This window comes from Halichoerus grypus, chromosome 3 (assembly GCF_964656455.1).
Source record: "Halichoerus grypus chromosome 3, mHalGry1.hap1.1, whole genome shotgun sequence".
NCBI classification, from domain to species: domain Eukaryota; kingdom Metazoa; phylum Chordata; class Mammalia; order Carnivora; family Phocidae; genus Halichoerus; species Halichoerus grypus.
In genome coordinates this window covers 200,623,291-200,636,466 of record NC_135714.1, presented here as the reverse complement: position 1 = coordinate 200,636,466, position 13,176 = coordinate 200,623,291, and the positions used below count along the sequence as shown (strand labels likewise).

The 13,176-nt window shown below is 38.9% G+C and overlaps 1 protein-coding gene across 1 annotated transcript in view; it reads right to left on the bottom strand.

The window, feature by feature from the left end:
- ASB5 (ankyrin repeat and SOCS box containing 5) overlaps positions 1 to 13,176 on the bottom strand; it is an 81,906-nt gene that overhangs the window by 46,240 nt on the left and 22,490 nt on the right. Inside the window, exon 2 of the mRNA XM_078069869.1 lies at positions 3,409 to 3,693. Coding sequence (XP_077925995.1) covers positions 3,409 to 3,604 — 196 coding nt within the window. The 5' untranslated portion in view covers positions 3,605 to 3,693. The remainder of the gene's footprint in view (positions 1 to 3,408; positions 3,694 to 13,176) is intronic.

Below are 13,176 nucleotides of genomic sequence, written 5' to 3'. Positions count from 1 at the left end.
GTCTTTTGCCACTTTCACTCACACCAGAAACTCTCAGTGAGTCCTACTGCCTTCAAAGTTGTGTTCGAATTGCTTACCCTGCCATTCGAATTCTTTCATATCTGTGCCCAATTTATTATCATTTCTGTGCTGCATGAAACTTCGCTCCGGTTAAATCTACCGCTTCTTAATATTCTGTGAGCACCCCTAGTCCATGTCATTGCTCACTCCTGGGGTCAACGCAATATCCACTTCCTCAATTGGAATCAGCTATTCACAAATGGAAAAAATACATCTTGCCTTTTCATATCTTGTTTTTTCAGTGCCTCAGTACCAGGGGTGCTCAAAAAATAGGTGCTTAGAACTGGCCCTATCCACTTGTAGTTAAGATTACTGAACTTTCTTCAGAGCCCAAGATAGAATGTGGAAATTATCACTCTTCACAGAAGAGAGTTGCTGCCTCTTGAAGTGTCCTTGGGGCATTAGTTCATGGCTTCTCGGCTCTTGGAGTGATTTCATAAAATCTATGTACCCCCCCAACATCTTCATTTGCTGTCTGTACTGTTTGATATTACAGTACAGACAACTGAAAACACCTTTCAGCTCCTGTTAGCCTCACTGTTAGTCTCAAAGTATAATGCTAGCTTTAAAAATAGACTAGTCCTCTGATATTTTAGAGATTGTAACCAGGACATTTAACAGCAAGAATGATACAGGAAGCAGGTACAGAGAAAAGCTGTAATAAATTGGTCCCTTCAATGTGATGGTGGAGTTGATAAAAGCCTTCAGTTTAAAAGATGAAGAGGCAGATTTGTAAGTTTTATTGTCATCGCAAGGAGATCAAGCAGGAAATAATCTTAAACCATTTAGCTTCCAGCATCTTTGTGTAATCATACCTTCGTCTCAAGCCTGACTGGAAAGTACTTGAAGAAAAAAACAAAAACAAAAAACCCTCCCCTGCGTTGCTCAAATACAATGAGCTGATTTGCAATAGCATCTAGTAAGACACAGTTTCTTTTCCTTAGTACCAAAGTACTGCGGCATGGGGAGGACATCCAGAAGGTTGTCAACAGGGTCCTCTGTGGTTGAGAGACATGAAAAAACACACATCTTCTCCTATTTCATGGAATTTGGCAACTCCACGTCAGAAATGCTAGGGAACAACCTGGCTAAGTCTTGAAAGTAGGAATGAGAAGCCTAATTCAAAGTGAAATGAAGGTGATAATCTCTCCTAGGAAGGAGGAAATTGCTAGATTAAGCAAGGATAATGAAGCCTGATTGGTTAATTATAAAAATATAAACAAAATAAAACTAGTTTAATTGTGTAAATAAAAAGAAGAGCTATGTCAAAATGAAGAAATAAATAATTTCCTAGGCAAAGAAAAATTAATTCTTAGAGGTAGGAGATCAAGAAAGATTTTGTAAAAAAAAAAAAAAAAAAGAGTTTGTAAGGTACCTTATTGTCATCCTAATATTAGAATAAAATTGGAGACTAATTATGCTTGCACTGAATAAAAATCATAATAATATATTCTATCGTTTAACCTATAGATTAATACAAGATATGAGAAAAGAATTTTGTTAAATAGATATAATATTAAAGCGACACAAAACAATTTTTATAAACCTTATGTTCCCAATTTATATTCCTAGGAAAAGTGTTTTTCCATTAGTGAGTGTTAATTTTTTTCTTTCCTTTTTGGGACATCCTAGAGTTCTAATATATCTTAACACAGACTCATAAAACTAGACAGGAACATGGGAGCCATTTCATATATTCCTGTGACTTCCAGTGAAAGTGCAGGGAGATCAGGTTAAAGAGAAGACAATTGTTTCCTGTTATTTATGAATATGTACAAAAAACAGCTTCCATAGCTTTCTCTAAAACGCTTGTCACTCCACAAAACATGTAGATTTTTGGCCAGTATTTCATGTTTTTATGTATGGCAATTCTCCTAATAGGTAGACAAGAAATTTGACTATGAAATAATGAGCTATAGGCTGCCTATAAGAGTAAATTTTATCACCTTATGATCATATGATCGATTTCAAATTATATCTAGAAATATGGTGTTTTTTTTTTAATTCTAGTTTCCTATGTTTGCTGCTTCTGAAACAAAATATTCCATTTACGACCATGGTATGTGCCACATTTAAATAGTTACAGCCATTCTAAAGCAGGGCTGTCAGCTGAAGGATTACATATTGCCTGTTCCCTGAAGACCTGTCTTCTTGTGAGACTTTCATAGGGGCATTTTGATTTTCCTCTCTTTGAATGAGTACATAAATTCCTCACTTTGCATAAGAACACTCTTCCTGGGTAAGGGAGGGGATGGACTTAATATCCACCTCACATACCAAAAAAGATCTTCTACCTTCATTCAGCTTTCCATGTACCTACAGAGTAACCTAGATTCTAAAATAAATTATTCCACAAACTGAAAAGGTAGAATAGATTTTAAGAAGGCAAGTTTTCCATTCTAAATGCTCTTTTTTAAAAAAAAAAATTATGTTCTCTAATTCCGTGATAGTATATTTTGAGTCTGAAATATTAAGTTACTTTAGAGGCATTTGGGCTCTAAAATGTGCATACTTGCCTTCTGATGTTCAAACCAGAAATTAATCAAAAGACTGTAAGAAATTAAAATGTCACCTTGAAAGTCACCATAACAATTGTTTTTATTGTACAGAGTATCAGTCCAATAGAATGTGAATGGTTTTATAACCTTTAAAGTCTATGGTTAAAATGATTGTTTCTCATTTGGTCTCATACTTCAATTTCTTCTAAGAAACATGGATGGATGTACCTGGCTACACACATAAAATTAGTTAATTCATGTTCCTATTGTCTTATAGTCAACTTTTTGCAAGTTGAGCAAAGCAATGACAATTCCATCCAGGAGAACACATGCCATAAATCTCAGTATTTGACATGCCGTGTTTTATTTTATAATCTTGGCCAAATAAAAGTTGTGAAAAACAAATACAACCTTCAAATCTTCTCTTGCTAATAACAATTGTTTTACATACGACTAAAGAGTTGATTTAAAAGTCATGAAAGTCCGGGTACGTGTTAAAGGACAGTTGAAGTACAATCACTAATGGAAGCCCCTAAAATTATAGCTTGGCCAATGCAATGTTTAAAGTTTTAAAATATTTTTTAGTAGAAAAATATGTTTTTCTCCATGGGAGGTTTCCACTAATCTATTTAGCAACGATACCTTGATTTTATTAACCCAGACCTTTACACAGCAAAATGATTTTCTTTTTTATGAAGCCATGAAATTAACAAATGTTTTTGTAAGGGGATGTTCTGGGCATATGCACTTGGAAACAACCCGTAGAGAAAACATATGATGTTTTCTGGGATTGTGGCTGGAGCAGTAGTTAAACGCCACGTGAACCGAGAGCGCATTACCGTAAACATACCTTGTCCTTGGGTTACTCCATAAAATTCAGCTGCTATCCTCGCTGCTTCCTTGCGATTGCCTTTCACGATGTAAAAGTGACTGAGGATGGCAAGACTGATTTTCACAAAAAGCTTGAAACAGAAGAGGGAAAGGATCGTGAAGTAGACATTGGATAACTGTTGAGCAAATGGCCGGCTTTCTTCTAACACCGACATTGCTGCACCAGAGTGTGCGGGGCTCTCCGCTCCGAGCCACGTCTCAAATGTGCCTGGCTCTCGTTCGGGATGCTCCTGAACAGCTGGTCCTGAGGGAGGAAAAATGTCAGCTGATGATGATGCCCCGAGCTCAAAGTATTTATACCATCCATAAAAGTTCTCCGCAAACTGCTATTGGTCTGACAATGTTCCCTGGAAGCAATTGCAACACATGCTTGGCTCACCAAGGCTCCTGACTTTCCATTCTCAATATAAAATGCCCCCCCCACCCCCCCACCCCCCCGCCTCTCTGCTCTGAATTTCAAAACCCAGACATTGAGATTCATATAAAGATGATTTCCTTTCTCGGCATCTACTTATCATGAACACTTTGAAGACTGTGTATGGGGTTCCAGTTGTTAATGTCAACAATTTTCATACTATCGGGTAAAATTCAGTCCATCACTTCAAGCCTTTAAAGTGGCCTATTTGTAGACCAGGAGCTAAATCATCAAATAGTCCATGACTGGATGGTCTTAATGACTAACTCATCAATTGGCCAATTATGTTGCTTTCACTGTTGTCAGAAAAATTTTTTTTTTCTTATAAATGGATAGACTGGAAACCCACAGAATAATAATTTTAGACTGTTCATTCATCTTGTGAACACTTATTTATTTTTGTGAACCTTTTTAAAAAAATTATTTATTTATTTATTTATTTTTTTGTGAACAGTTTTTAAGCACTCACCAGTGGTCAGATATTTTACTGGATGCTGGTGAGACAAAGAATGTAATGTCCCTGCCACAAGGAACCATAGTCTAGAGGAGGAAACAGATACCAGATAAATACAGGTAAGGAGAGGGTGCCATGGGAGCACAAAGAGGAAGGTCCTAATCCTCACTGGGAAGGGTCAGAAAAGGCTTCTGGAAGGAGGTAGCATATTCAGAGAATTATCAAACAAGCACGAGTGTTTTATACAGTCTGTCCAAATCCAAGCAAAACAATGTACTTTTTAGGCCTGTAGTCTTTAACCCTAGTTTGGTTTAATTTGTGAATGAATGCAAATGTCTATAAGGGCATCCTTAGGCAAGCAATATATTTATATACATTTAGGCAAACTCTATTTTTATTTTTTTATTTAAATTCAATTAGCCAACATACAGTACATCATTAGTTTCAGATGTAGTGTTCAGTAATTCATCCGTTGCATATGACACCCAGTGCTCATCATATCACGTGCCCTCCTTAAGGTCCATCACTTGGTTACCCCATCCCCCTCCCCTCCCCTCCAGCAACCCTCAGTTTGTTTCCTAGAGTTAAGTGTCTCTCATGATTTTTCTTCCTCTCTGATGACTTCCCATTCAGTTTTCTCTCCCTTCCCCTATGATCCTCTGCGCTGTTTCTTAAATTCCACATATGAGTGAAACCATATGATAATTGTCTTTCTCTAATTGACTTATTTCATTCAGCATAATCTCCTCCAGTTCCATCCGTGTCAATGTAAATGGTGAGTATTCATCCTTTCTGATGGCTGAGTGTATATATACCACATCTTCTTTATCCATTCATCTGTTGATGGACATCTTAGCTCTTTCCATCGTTTGGCCTTTGTGGACATTGGGGTGCACGTGCCCCTTAGGATCACTACATTTGTATCTTTGGGGTAAATACTTAGTAGTGTAATTGCTGGGTCGTGGGGTAGCTCTATTTTTAACTTCTTGAGGAAACTCCATACTGTTTTCCAGAGAGGCTGCACCAGCTTAGGCAAGCTATATTTTTAAAAGAGAAATAAAGCAAATTGTTAAGAAGGATAATTTATAAAGACAATATTTTCGCACTTAAGTCAAAAATAAAATGCCAAGATAAAAAATGGCATATTATACAGGGAGCTTATTCATGTGGTTTTGTGACCAGGTTTGGAGTCTGTTCATTATGTATTGCTTCCCCATCCTTCCGAGAGGCTCCAAAATAATAAATATTAACAAAGACTTTAGAAAATAGAAGTGGCTCCCTATAATAAAGGAGCATATTGCTGATTGGACCTGCTGGTAAGTGTTGCATGCTTATCTGCCTTGGTAAACGCTTTTTATGCTGTTCATCTTATGTGATTGGAGTGATTTACATGAAACATTCCTAAGACAAAGGAGACATGGATGTAAAAATAAATGTGCCCAGTGAAGCAGACTTCTTTCCCCAGTGACTGAGTGGCTCCCAGAAAAATATAAATTAGGTCAGTATATTAGAAGGAGATTCCCGAGCTCTCCCTGAAGATGGCGAGTGGGATGGTTTTCACAGGCTGAGCACTAGACCGTGTGAGTGGCCATTACTTGGACCGGGAGTATGCACTTTGGGAATCAGCGACTGTGAACCTCGAGGTATTGGAGAGAAAGGCACGAGCCGTTCTTCTCTCTCACTGGTGGTGAGTCATGACATGACGGTCCCCTCCCCGTTAGTCTTCCCTCTGGCACGGGCACCAGGCGTGAGCGCACCCTGGGGGGCCGGCCCGCAGACAGCTGCGCCGTCACAATGCTGTGAGTCACTGCCCGGAGCACTTCAGCATCCAAGTAAAACCCGCCTAAGTGCACGGCTAAGGTTTCACTCCTTCCTCTTTACCAGTAAGTGCTATTATAAATAATTACCTCCACCTCAGCTAATCAGGGGCCTGGATACTTTCGGGTTGAGGAATACATTTATTTCCATAAGGCTGCTATCATTGGGGCACTGAGTTTCAAGTCCTGTGGTTTTACCAGGAGAAAATCACTCCTGCCCAATATTTAGGATTTGATGTCAAGATGCTAGGTTTTATTTGAAGGAATTCTTTTATCTTTACCTCTGTTTTCTGTGTTGGTATACACTCTCCTTTGGCAACGTTTACCATCTCTAATTACCACTAAAAATTAAGGCTAAATAAAATAACTCACAGTAAATGAAGTCATCAAATAGAAACTAGATGTTGTATTTTTCACATTATGGACCCTTGTAAATAACACCAGGAATAACTTTATTAGTATTTAAAAGACTCATGAAAAGTACTGTGAGCCTATTTTCCTTGGCATTTTCTTAAAAAACAAAATATTGGTGAGTAACTTAAGTGATTTACTGAGATAAATACTTTTATTATTGACCATGTTGAGATGATGTGGTACGGGGATTTGGTTCATTAGCGAGTACATCCCAGCTGTCTTAATCTTGTTAGTTTCAGTCAATCAATCAAACCAAAATTGAGCTCAACGATTGTGCTTCTAGAATGGATGATACGAGAGACATTAAAAACACAGGAAGAAATGATTCATTGAGAGTCCAGTATATGCTATATATTTTATATAAATCTTCTCGTTTACTCTCTTATTCCCTCTCAGCTTGACTATTATTGTTATTTACATTTTAAAGATGAAGAATGTTGGCTTCAGAGAGCTTTGGTGAGCTGCACACATTCTTTATGAGAAACAGCACTATTTGAACACAGATCTGACTTCAAAATATGTGCACAAGTCACCACTCATATTTTCTGTTTTTAATCCTTTCCAGTCTGAATGAGCAAATGTGATTTATGCACACAGAGACTGAGACAGAGTCACACAGATTCACACATACAGTGAAGGGATCAGTCTAAGGCTGTATTTTATCAGGAGCCTGAATTAGTACCTGAACTGGTGGGGCAGGGTACATGTGTTCTGATGATTAAAGGAAACAGAATCTTGTGAGCTCAACAAATGGGAATAAAGGAAATGGGAGTATGTCATGACTAGGCTAACACTTGAGGATTATTCACAGCAAAGAGTTGGTGACAGGCTCCCATAAAAACAACACAGAAGCAGCAGAGAGGGGGGCTAAGGAGGAGGGTAGTGGAGAGTGAGTACATCAGAAACACTGAGTGTTCAAAACAGGGTCAAATGACTGAGTAGGAATGAAAAGAATGAGGATTGGAGGAAGGATATCAGGTCTGGCCAGAAAGGGTCACGGTGACTTTCAACTCAGTATTTTAATAGGGTAATGGGCTGGGGATGGGGATGTCAGCGTTGAGGCGTAATCCTTAAAGCAGCTTCCAAAGGCAAAAAGGCTCCTTGGCTTCCTCTTGTCATCACCTTTCTAGGCACTGGATCTGCTCATCTCCACCACCTAGGTGTCTGAGGAGAGTCCCCCCCATGGGCAGTCCCTGGGCCGCCCAACCTGTCTCCTGTCCAAGCTCTTTCAACATCCCATTACCACCTCAGGGAATGACATGAATTGGTATTTTTTTGGCGTGTTTCAGAGACTTAATTTCGTGTCATGCAGATGTTGAATATGATGATGACTTTCACATGTGGCCAGATTACCCTTTAAATTCTCATAGAACAATCTCATTTCCAGAGATTATGGGGCTTAACCTCTTTTGACTTAGCTTCAGTACTGATGCAAGTTATTAGACTGAAAATGTCAATGGGACATAAAAAGAAAAAGCCTCTTTCGAGTGCTTTCCAGTTGATAAACTTTAGCCTAAATATTTTTACGTAGAGGAAACACAGTCATCTCATACATAGGAATTTGAAATAAACACAGCAGTGTTTACACTTTACGTTGAAATCCTTAAAGGGAGTTGATAACTGAATTTAGCTTTATCTTCGTTCAGTAGATTCTGTAGATTCTGTTTAATTGGTTTATCTTCACTTACCCAAAAGCTGTACTCAGGGAAAGAGATACTTGACAAAGGTGAGCCAAAGCACACTGGCATAACTTCTTATAGAGACCTTGACATTGTGATGTGATGTTTCTGTCATCGATAACTACTCTAGTCACCGCAGCGCCAATGATTCCGGCTTCTACTGGATATCTTTAATTATTGATGAAGGATAAGTTCTCATAGACATCATAATCATCGTAATAATGACTATACTGGTAGTTGGGAATAGTTTGGTTGAGACCTATTATATTCTGTTTCATTGTACTACGTGGGAGTAAATACTTGCTTTCTTTTGGCCTCTATAGCCATATTTCCAGTATAATGGAACAAAAGAGGAATTTCTGCTAGTGTTATGATAATCCACAAAAAAACCCCACATGTTATTCATCAAGTTATCATTGACTTAGATTTCACTGTGCTCTTTGGGGGAAAATCGGAACGGCCTCTGTCCTAAAAATTGAGTCACGCTAAATGTCGTATATGTGGTCATCTCTCCCTAGGGGCTCCCTGAGGTGAAACAGATCGTCATGTACGTGTGGCCTCGGAAAACTTCACCGAAAGCTGGTTTTTCTACATATCTGAAGGTTTGAAGAGGAGATGCTATCTTTAAATTAACATACACTTATTGATAGCTACTATGTGCCAACCACTGTTCTAGATATTTTATCTATTCCGATGGAGTTTTTGTTTTGTTTTTTGTTTGTTTGTTGTTTCATTTTTTGGTAAACCTGGCATTTCTTTTTTTTTTTTTTTTTTGCATCTTTTTTTTTTTTTTTATTAAACTTGGCATTTCTTTAGAGGATCAGTCCACGCACTTGATATCCTGGCTCTAGAAAACAACACTTGACCAAACTAAGCCAACAAAAGGTATTTCAGGGACTTCTGCTGGAATTTTGGGAGAGACGCTCTAACTCAGCAGAAGTCAAGATAGCAAGATCTAAGTCTTAAAGTGCTAGGAGCTATCCTCGTCGGGAAGGAAATGGCCTGCGTAGGAATTAAACCAGTGCAAAGGAAAGCATAGTCAAGCTTTGGAGAGGTAGTATGGTGGCACCTTCATTTGAATATATACCTGAATCCAGGTGCACCAGAAGCCGCTGAATCTGACAGTAATCGAAATAATAAATTTGTTGTTATTAATTAAGCCAATATGCATTGAGGTTTGTCTCTCTTTTAGAGAAAAAGTCCTGATGAATTTATATTTCCTGGAGTCATTATAAAGAATAATGTGAGGGTTGCTGGGGTGGCTCAGTTGGCTAAGCGTCTGACTCTCGGTTTTGGCTCAGGTCATGATCCCTGGGTTGTGGGATCGAGCCCCGCATCTGGCTCCCCACTGAGATGGGAGTCTGCTTCTCTCTCTCTCTCAAATAAATAAATAAATCTTTAAAAAATAAAGAATGATGAGGTGTAGGTATCATTATCCCTTTTGTGCAGCAGATGAAGACACAGAAACTTAAGCTAGGTAATTTGCACAAGATGATAGCTCTTAAAGTGCAGGTGCTGAGATTCCCACACCGTTCTTCCTGCTACAGTTCTGCTCACGTCATTGTTCACAGGTTAGAGGGGAAACATTCATGTTGTCTCACTGTCCTCCCACTCTATCCCACCCTTTGATTTACAGCACACATTGTGCCATGTTGGGGTTAGAAATAGTCTTTGGCTAAAAACTTGTGTATTTCGCTGAGTTAAAGCTAATGGGCCCCACCCGCATTTTTGGTATTAAGATTGCGTTCTAGCCATCTCATTTTAACAAACCACCTATTTTCAAGACTGGTTAAAAAGAAGCCTTTCCCTGTGGCATTGTTTTGAAATTCCAAAGGGTGGGGCCACATTAGAAGTGAAATGATGTACCAGTGTTGTTTCAGCCATTTCAGCATGCCAATTTCACCAGCTTTTATACGTATACACTTGTAGAAATTAATAATTGTCGTTTCTTCAAAGAGGTAAAACGTATCGATTTCCCTGGGATGTGGTCAATTGGCTAATAAAATTGGAGTCTGTAAATGATCTCTTTAGGATCCTAAGATTATAGTTTCTTTGACAGCATAGGTACTGCCTTATATGATCTCTTTTCAAATCTGTTTTTTGCCTGCAATTATGAGTCCCGTTATTAAAGCATCTATCTCACATGTTGTGGGGCTTAAATGCAATAATGCATAGCACTTTGTGCTGCATGAAAAGAGCTCAACAAATATTATCTGTATTGTAATGATTTCTATTATTTTGTTATTTAAGTTATTTAAATTAGAATTCATTGCGTCAGAGGCACTGAAATTTTGTTGTGTGCCTGTTTAACTAAATGTCCAACTTCCAGTGGTACTATACTTTCTGCCAACAATAGATGTGTACTCATACAAAAGAAATCAGACTCCCACCGGTGTTAGAAAATGTGCCCATTTCTACAACCGGTATTCACAACCAATGTTAGATACAAAATAAATGATATAATTTTGTTTCAAGAGATGAAGGACAGCTATAACTTCCTAGGAAATTGATTCATCACAAATATTTTATAATACTTTATATATTTTCCCTGGTCCATGACAAAGGTATTCTGCAGTTTTGGATACACAGTGCGGGAAAGCAGGTACGAGTCTCAGAAATAAAGCTGATCTCACATTGGGATTCATGGTTCCTGGGTTAAGAAACTAAGGTACTGGAAATGTAAAAATCTTCCCTGAATAGGTAATGGATGGCAATGATAATAAGAACGGTAATGGCAAAATGTATTTTGTTATATATTCTTATGACCTTAAACTGGTCTGTGAACCAACTAAAGTTGTACAAGAAAGGGAAGGAAGACAGTGGAAGCTGTATGGCCGTCGAAGAGGCTGGACATTTAGTCTGATGAGCATCTAGCAGCTGACATTATGTATGTCCCAGGATAGACTGGATAAGGTGGTGCAGAGTGCTAGGGCGAGGTCTATAGAAGACCCAGTTGTTCTAGTTACGAGCTGTCAAATTTGGGCAAGTTCCTTAACCCTCTGAACCCTGTCTCTTACCTGTAAAACGGGGTAATAAATCCTTCATGGGCTTGTAAAGGTGTATGAGATTTTTAATTTGCTTTTAAAGACAACACCTCAACTTATGAACCTCTGATTTCATTGCCCTTTCTAAAATAATAAACGAGCTTGCCCTCCAGTAATAACTGCAGTTCACCACTGCTAAATGTCTGCAACCTCCTTCTCTGATTTGCAAGTCAAGAAAAGGCTCTTTCATTCAACATCTACCTCTTGGGTGCGTGCACTGTGCATCAGGCTCTGCTGGGCGCTGGAATACGAAGCTGGACGAGGGAGATGAGGTCCTTGCTCTCACATGTTAAGCCCAACACCAGCTGACTCAGTCGGGGCTTGGAACAGACGAACCATCCAGTTTTTCACAATAGATTTTCTCGAAATTACGCAACTGGTTTTGCTCTTTTTTTTTGGTGCCCAGAATGTAAAATCATCAAAAAGTCAAGAGAAGCCTTCATTTGAACACCAGAGCTTTTTTTATTCCTTCCTTGTCTTTCTCACCATTCTCAAGCTTCAGTTTTTTCCTAACAAGTACTTTTGGGCTTCATTTTCCATGGTAACTGCCTCCGAGCTTGGCCTGGTGAAGCTTTCTACCTAGTGTGCTTTGGCGAGCTCCCCCACCTGGCCTTAGACGGCAATGTCACCAAAGGCAGTAGTGGGCTCTGTAAATATTTTACAAAGATAAACAAAGGTGAATATATCTAACACTGAGGTCCATGAAACCAAGGTAAGATTTTTCTTCATACGTATCTAGCACTCACTCAAAAATAAGGGAGCACAAAAAGATGGATTAATATGAATGAAAACCAGCACAGACAACAAAACGACAGACCCATAGATATTTGGAGAGTGAAGTTTTCCAGAAACGTAATATGTGTCAAGTATTATAATAAGCTGATAAAAGATGGAAGCCAAACTTCAAATTCTCAACAAGAAACTGGAATCTTTAAAAAGGATATCACAGGCTGGGTGGCTCAGTTATTGAGCATCTGCCCTTGGCTCAGGTCATGATCCCGGGGTCCTGGGATCCAGCCCTGCGTCCCATCCGGCTCCCTGCTCAGCAGGGAGCCTGCTTCTCCCTCTCCCTCTGCTGCTCCCCGTGCTTGTGCTCTCTCTCTCTCTCTCTGTCAAATGAATAAATAAAATCCTTAAAAAAAAGGGAAAAAAAGGCTATCACAGATTTAAGAGCAAAATATAAAAAAAAAATAACATGTCTTGGAACTAAAAAACACAACTCCTGAAATTAATAACTCAATGTATGGGTGTACCAGGAGATTAGATATAACCAAAAGAAAGTTTGTACATCGGAAGATAAGTCAGAACAAACCATCCAGGGTGAAAGAGGCAGAAGAAAGAACAAGAGGAATAGAAAATCTAACATACATTTAATCAAGGTGTGAGAGAGGAAAGAGAGAATGGTCAGAAGCAAAATTTGGAAAGATAAGGGCTAAGAATATCCCCAAACTAATAAAAGATATCAATCCACAAATTCAAGAAGCTCAATGACTCCCGAGCAGGCTAATTAAAAAAAAAAAAATCGTCCCCTCAAGAACTATGAAGGATCTAAGATAGTATTTTATTTGCAATGTAGTAAGTTAGCCTGCCATAGTTTCTTGGCTGCTCACAGAACACAGGAGCCTTCTGGGTCAAAGGCTTTCTTTCCTGTCAGAGGACTTTATTATTCATGGCACAGAAAGTAGCAAGAATCGAGTGTTTGCATCAATCCCTCTTGCCTCCAAGGCCCTCACGGCCAACACGGAGGGCCCGGGAGTATTCCACACACACAGTGGGGTTGTGTCACAGCTGAGGAACTCCAAGCTTTAGGAGTCCAAATCTTTTGTAATGGTCAGTAAGCCGGCCTAAACTTTGCCCTGGAGGGAGACCATTATCATTTTATAAACCTGCTCTCTGCTCCAGAG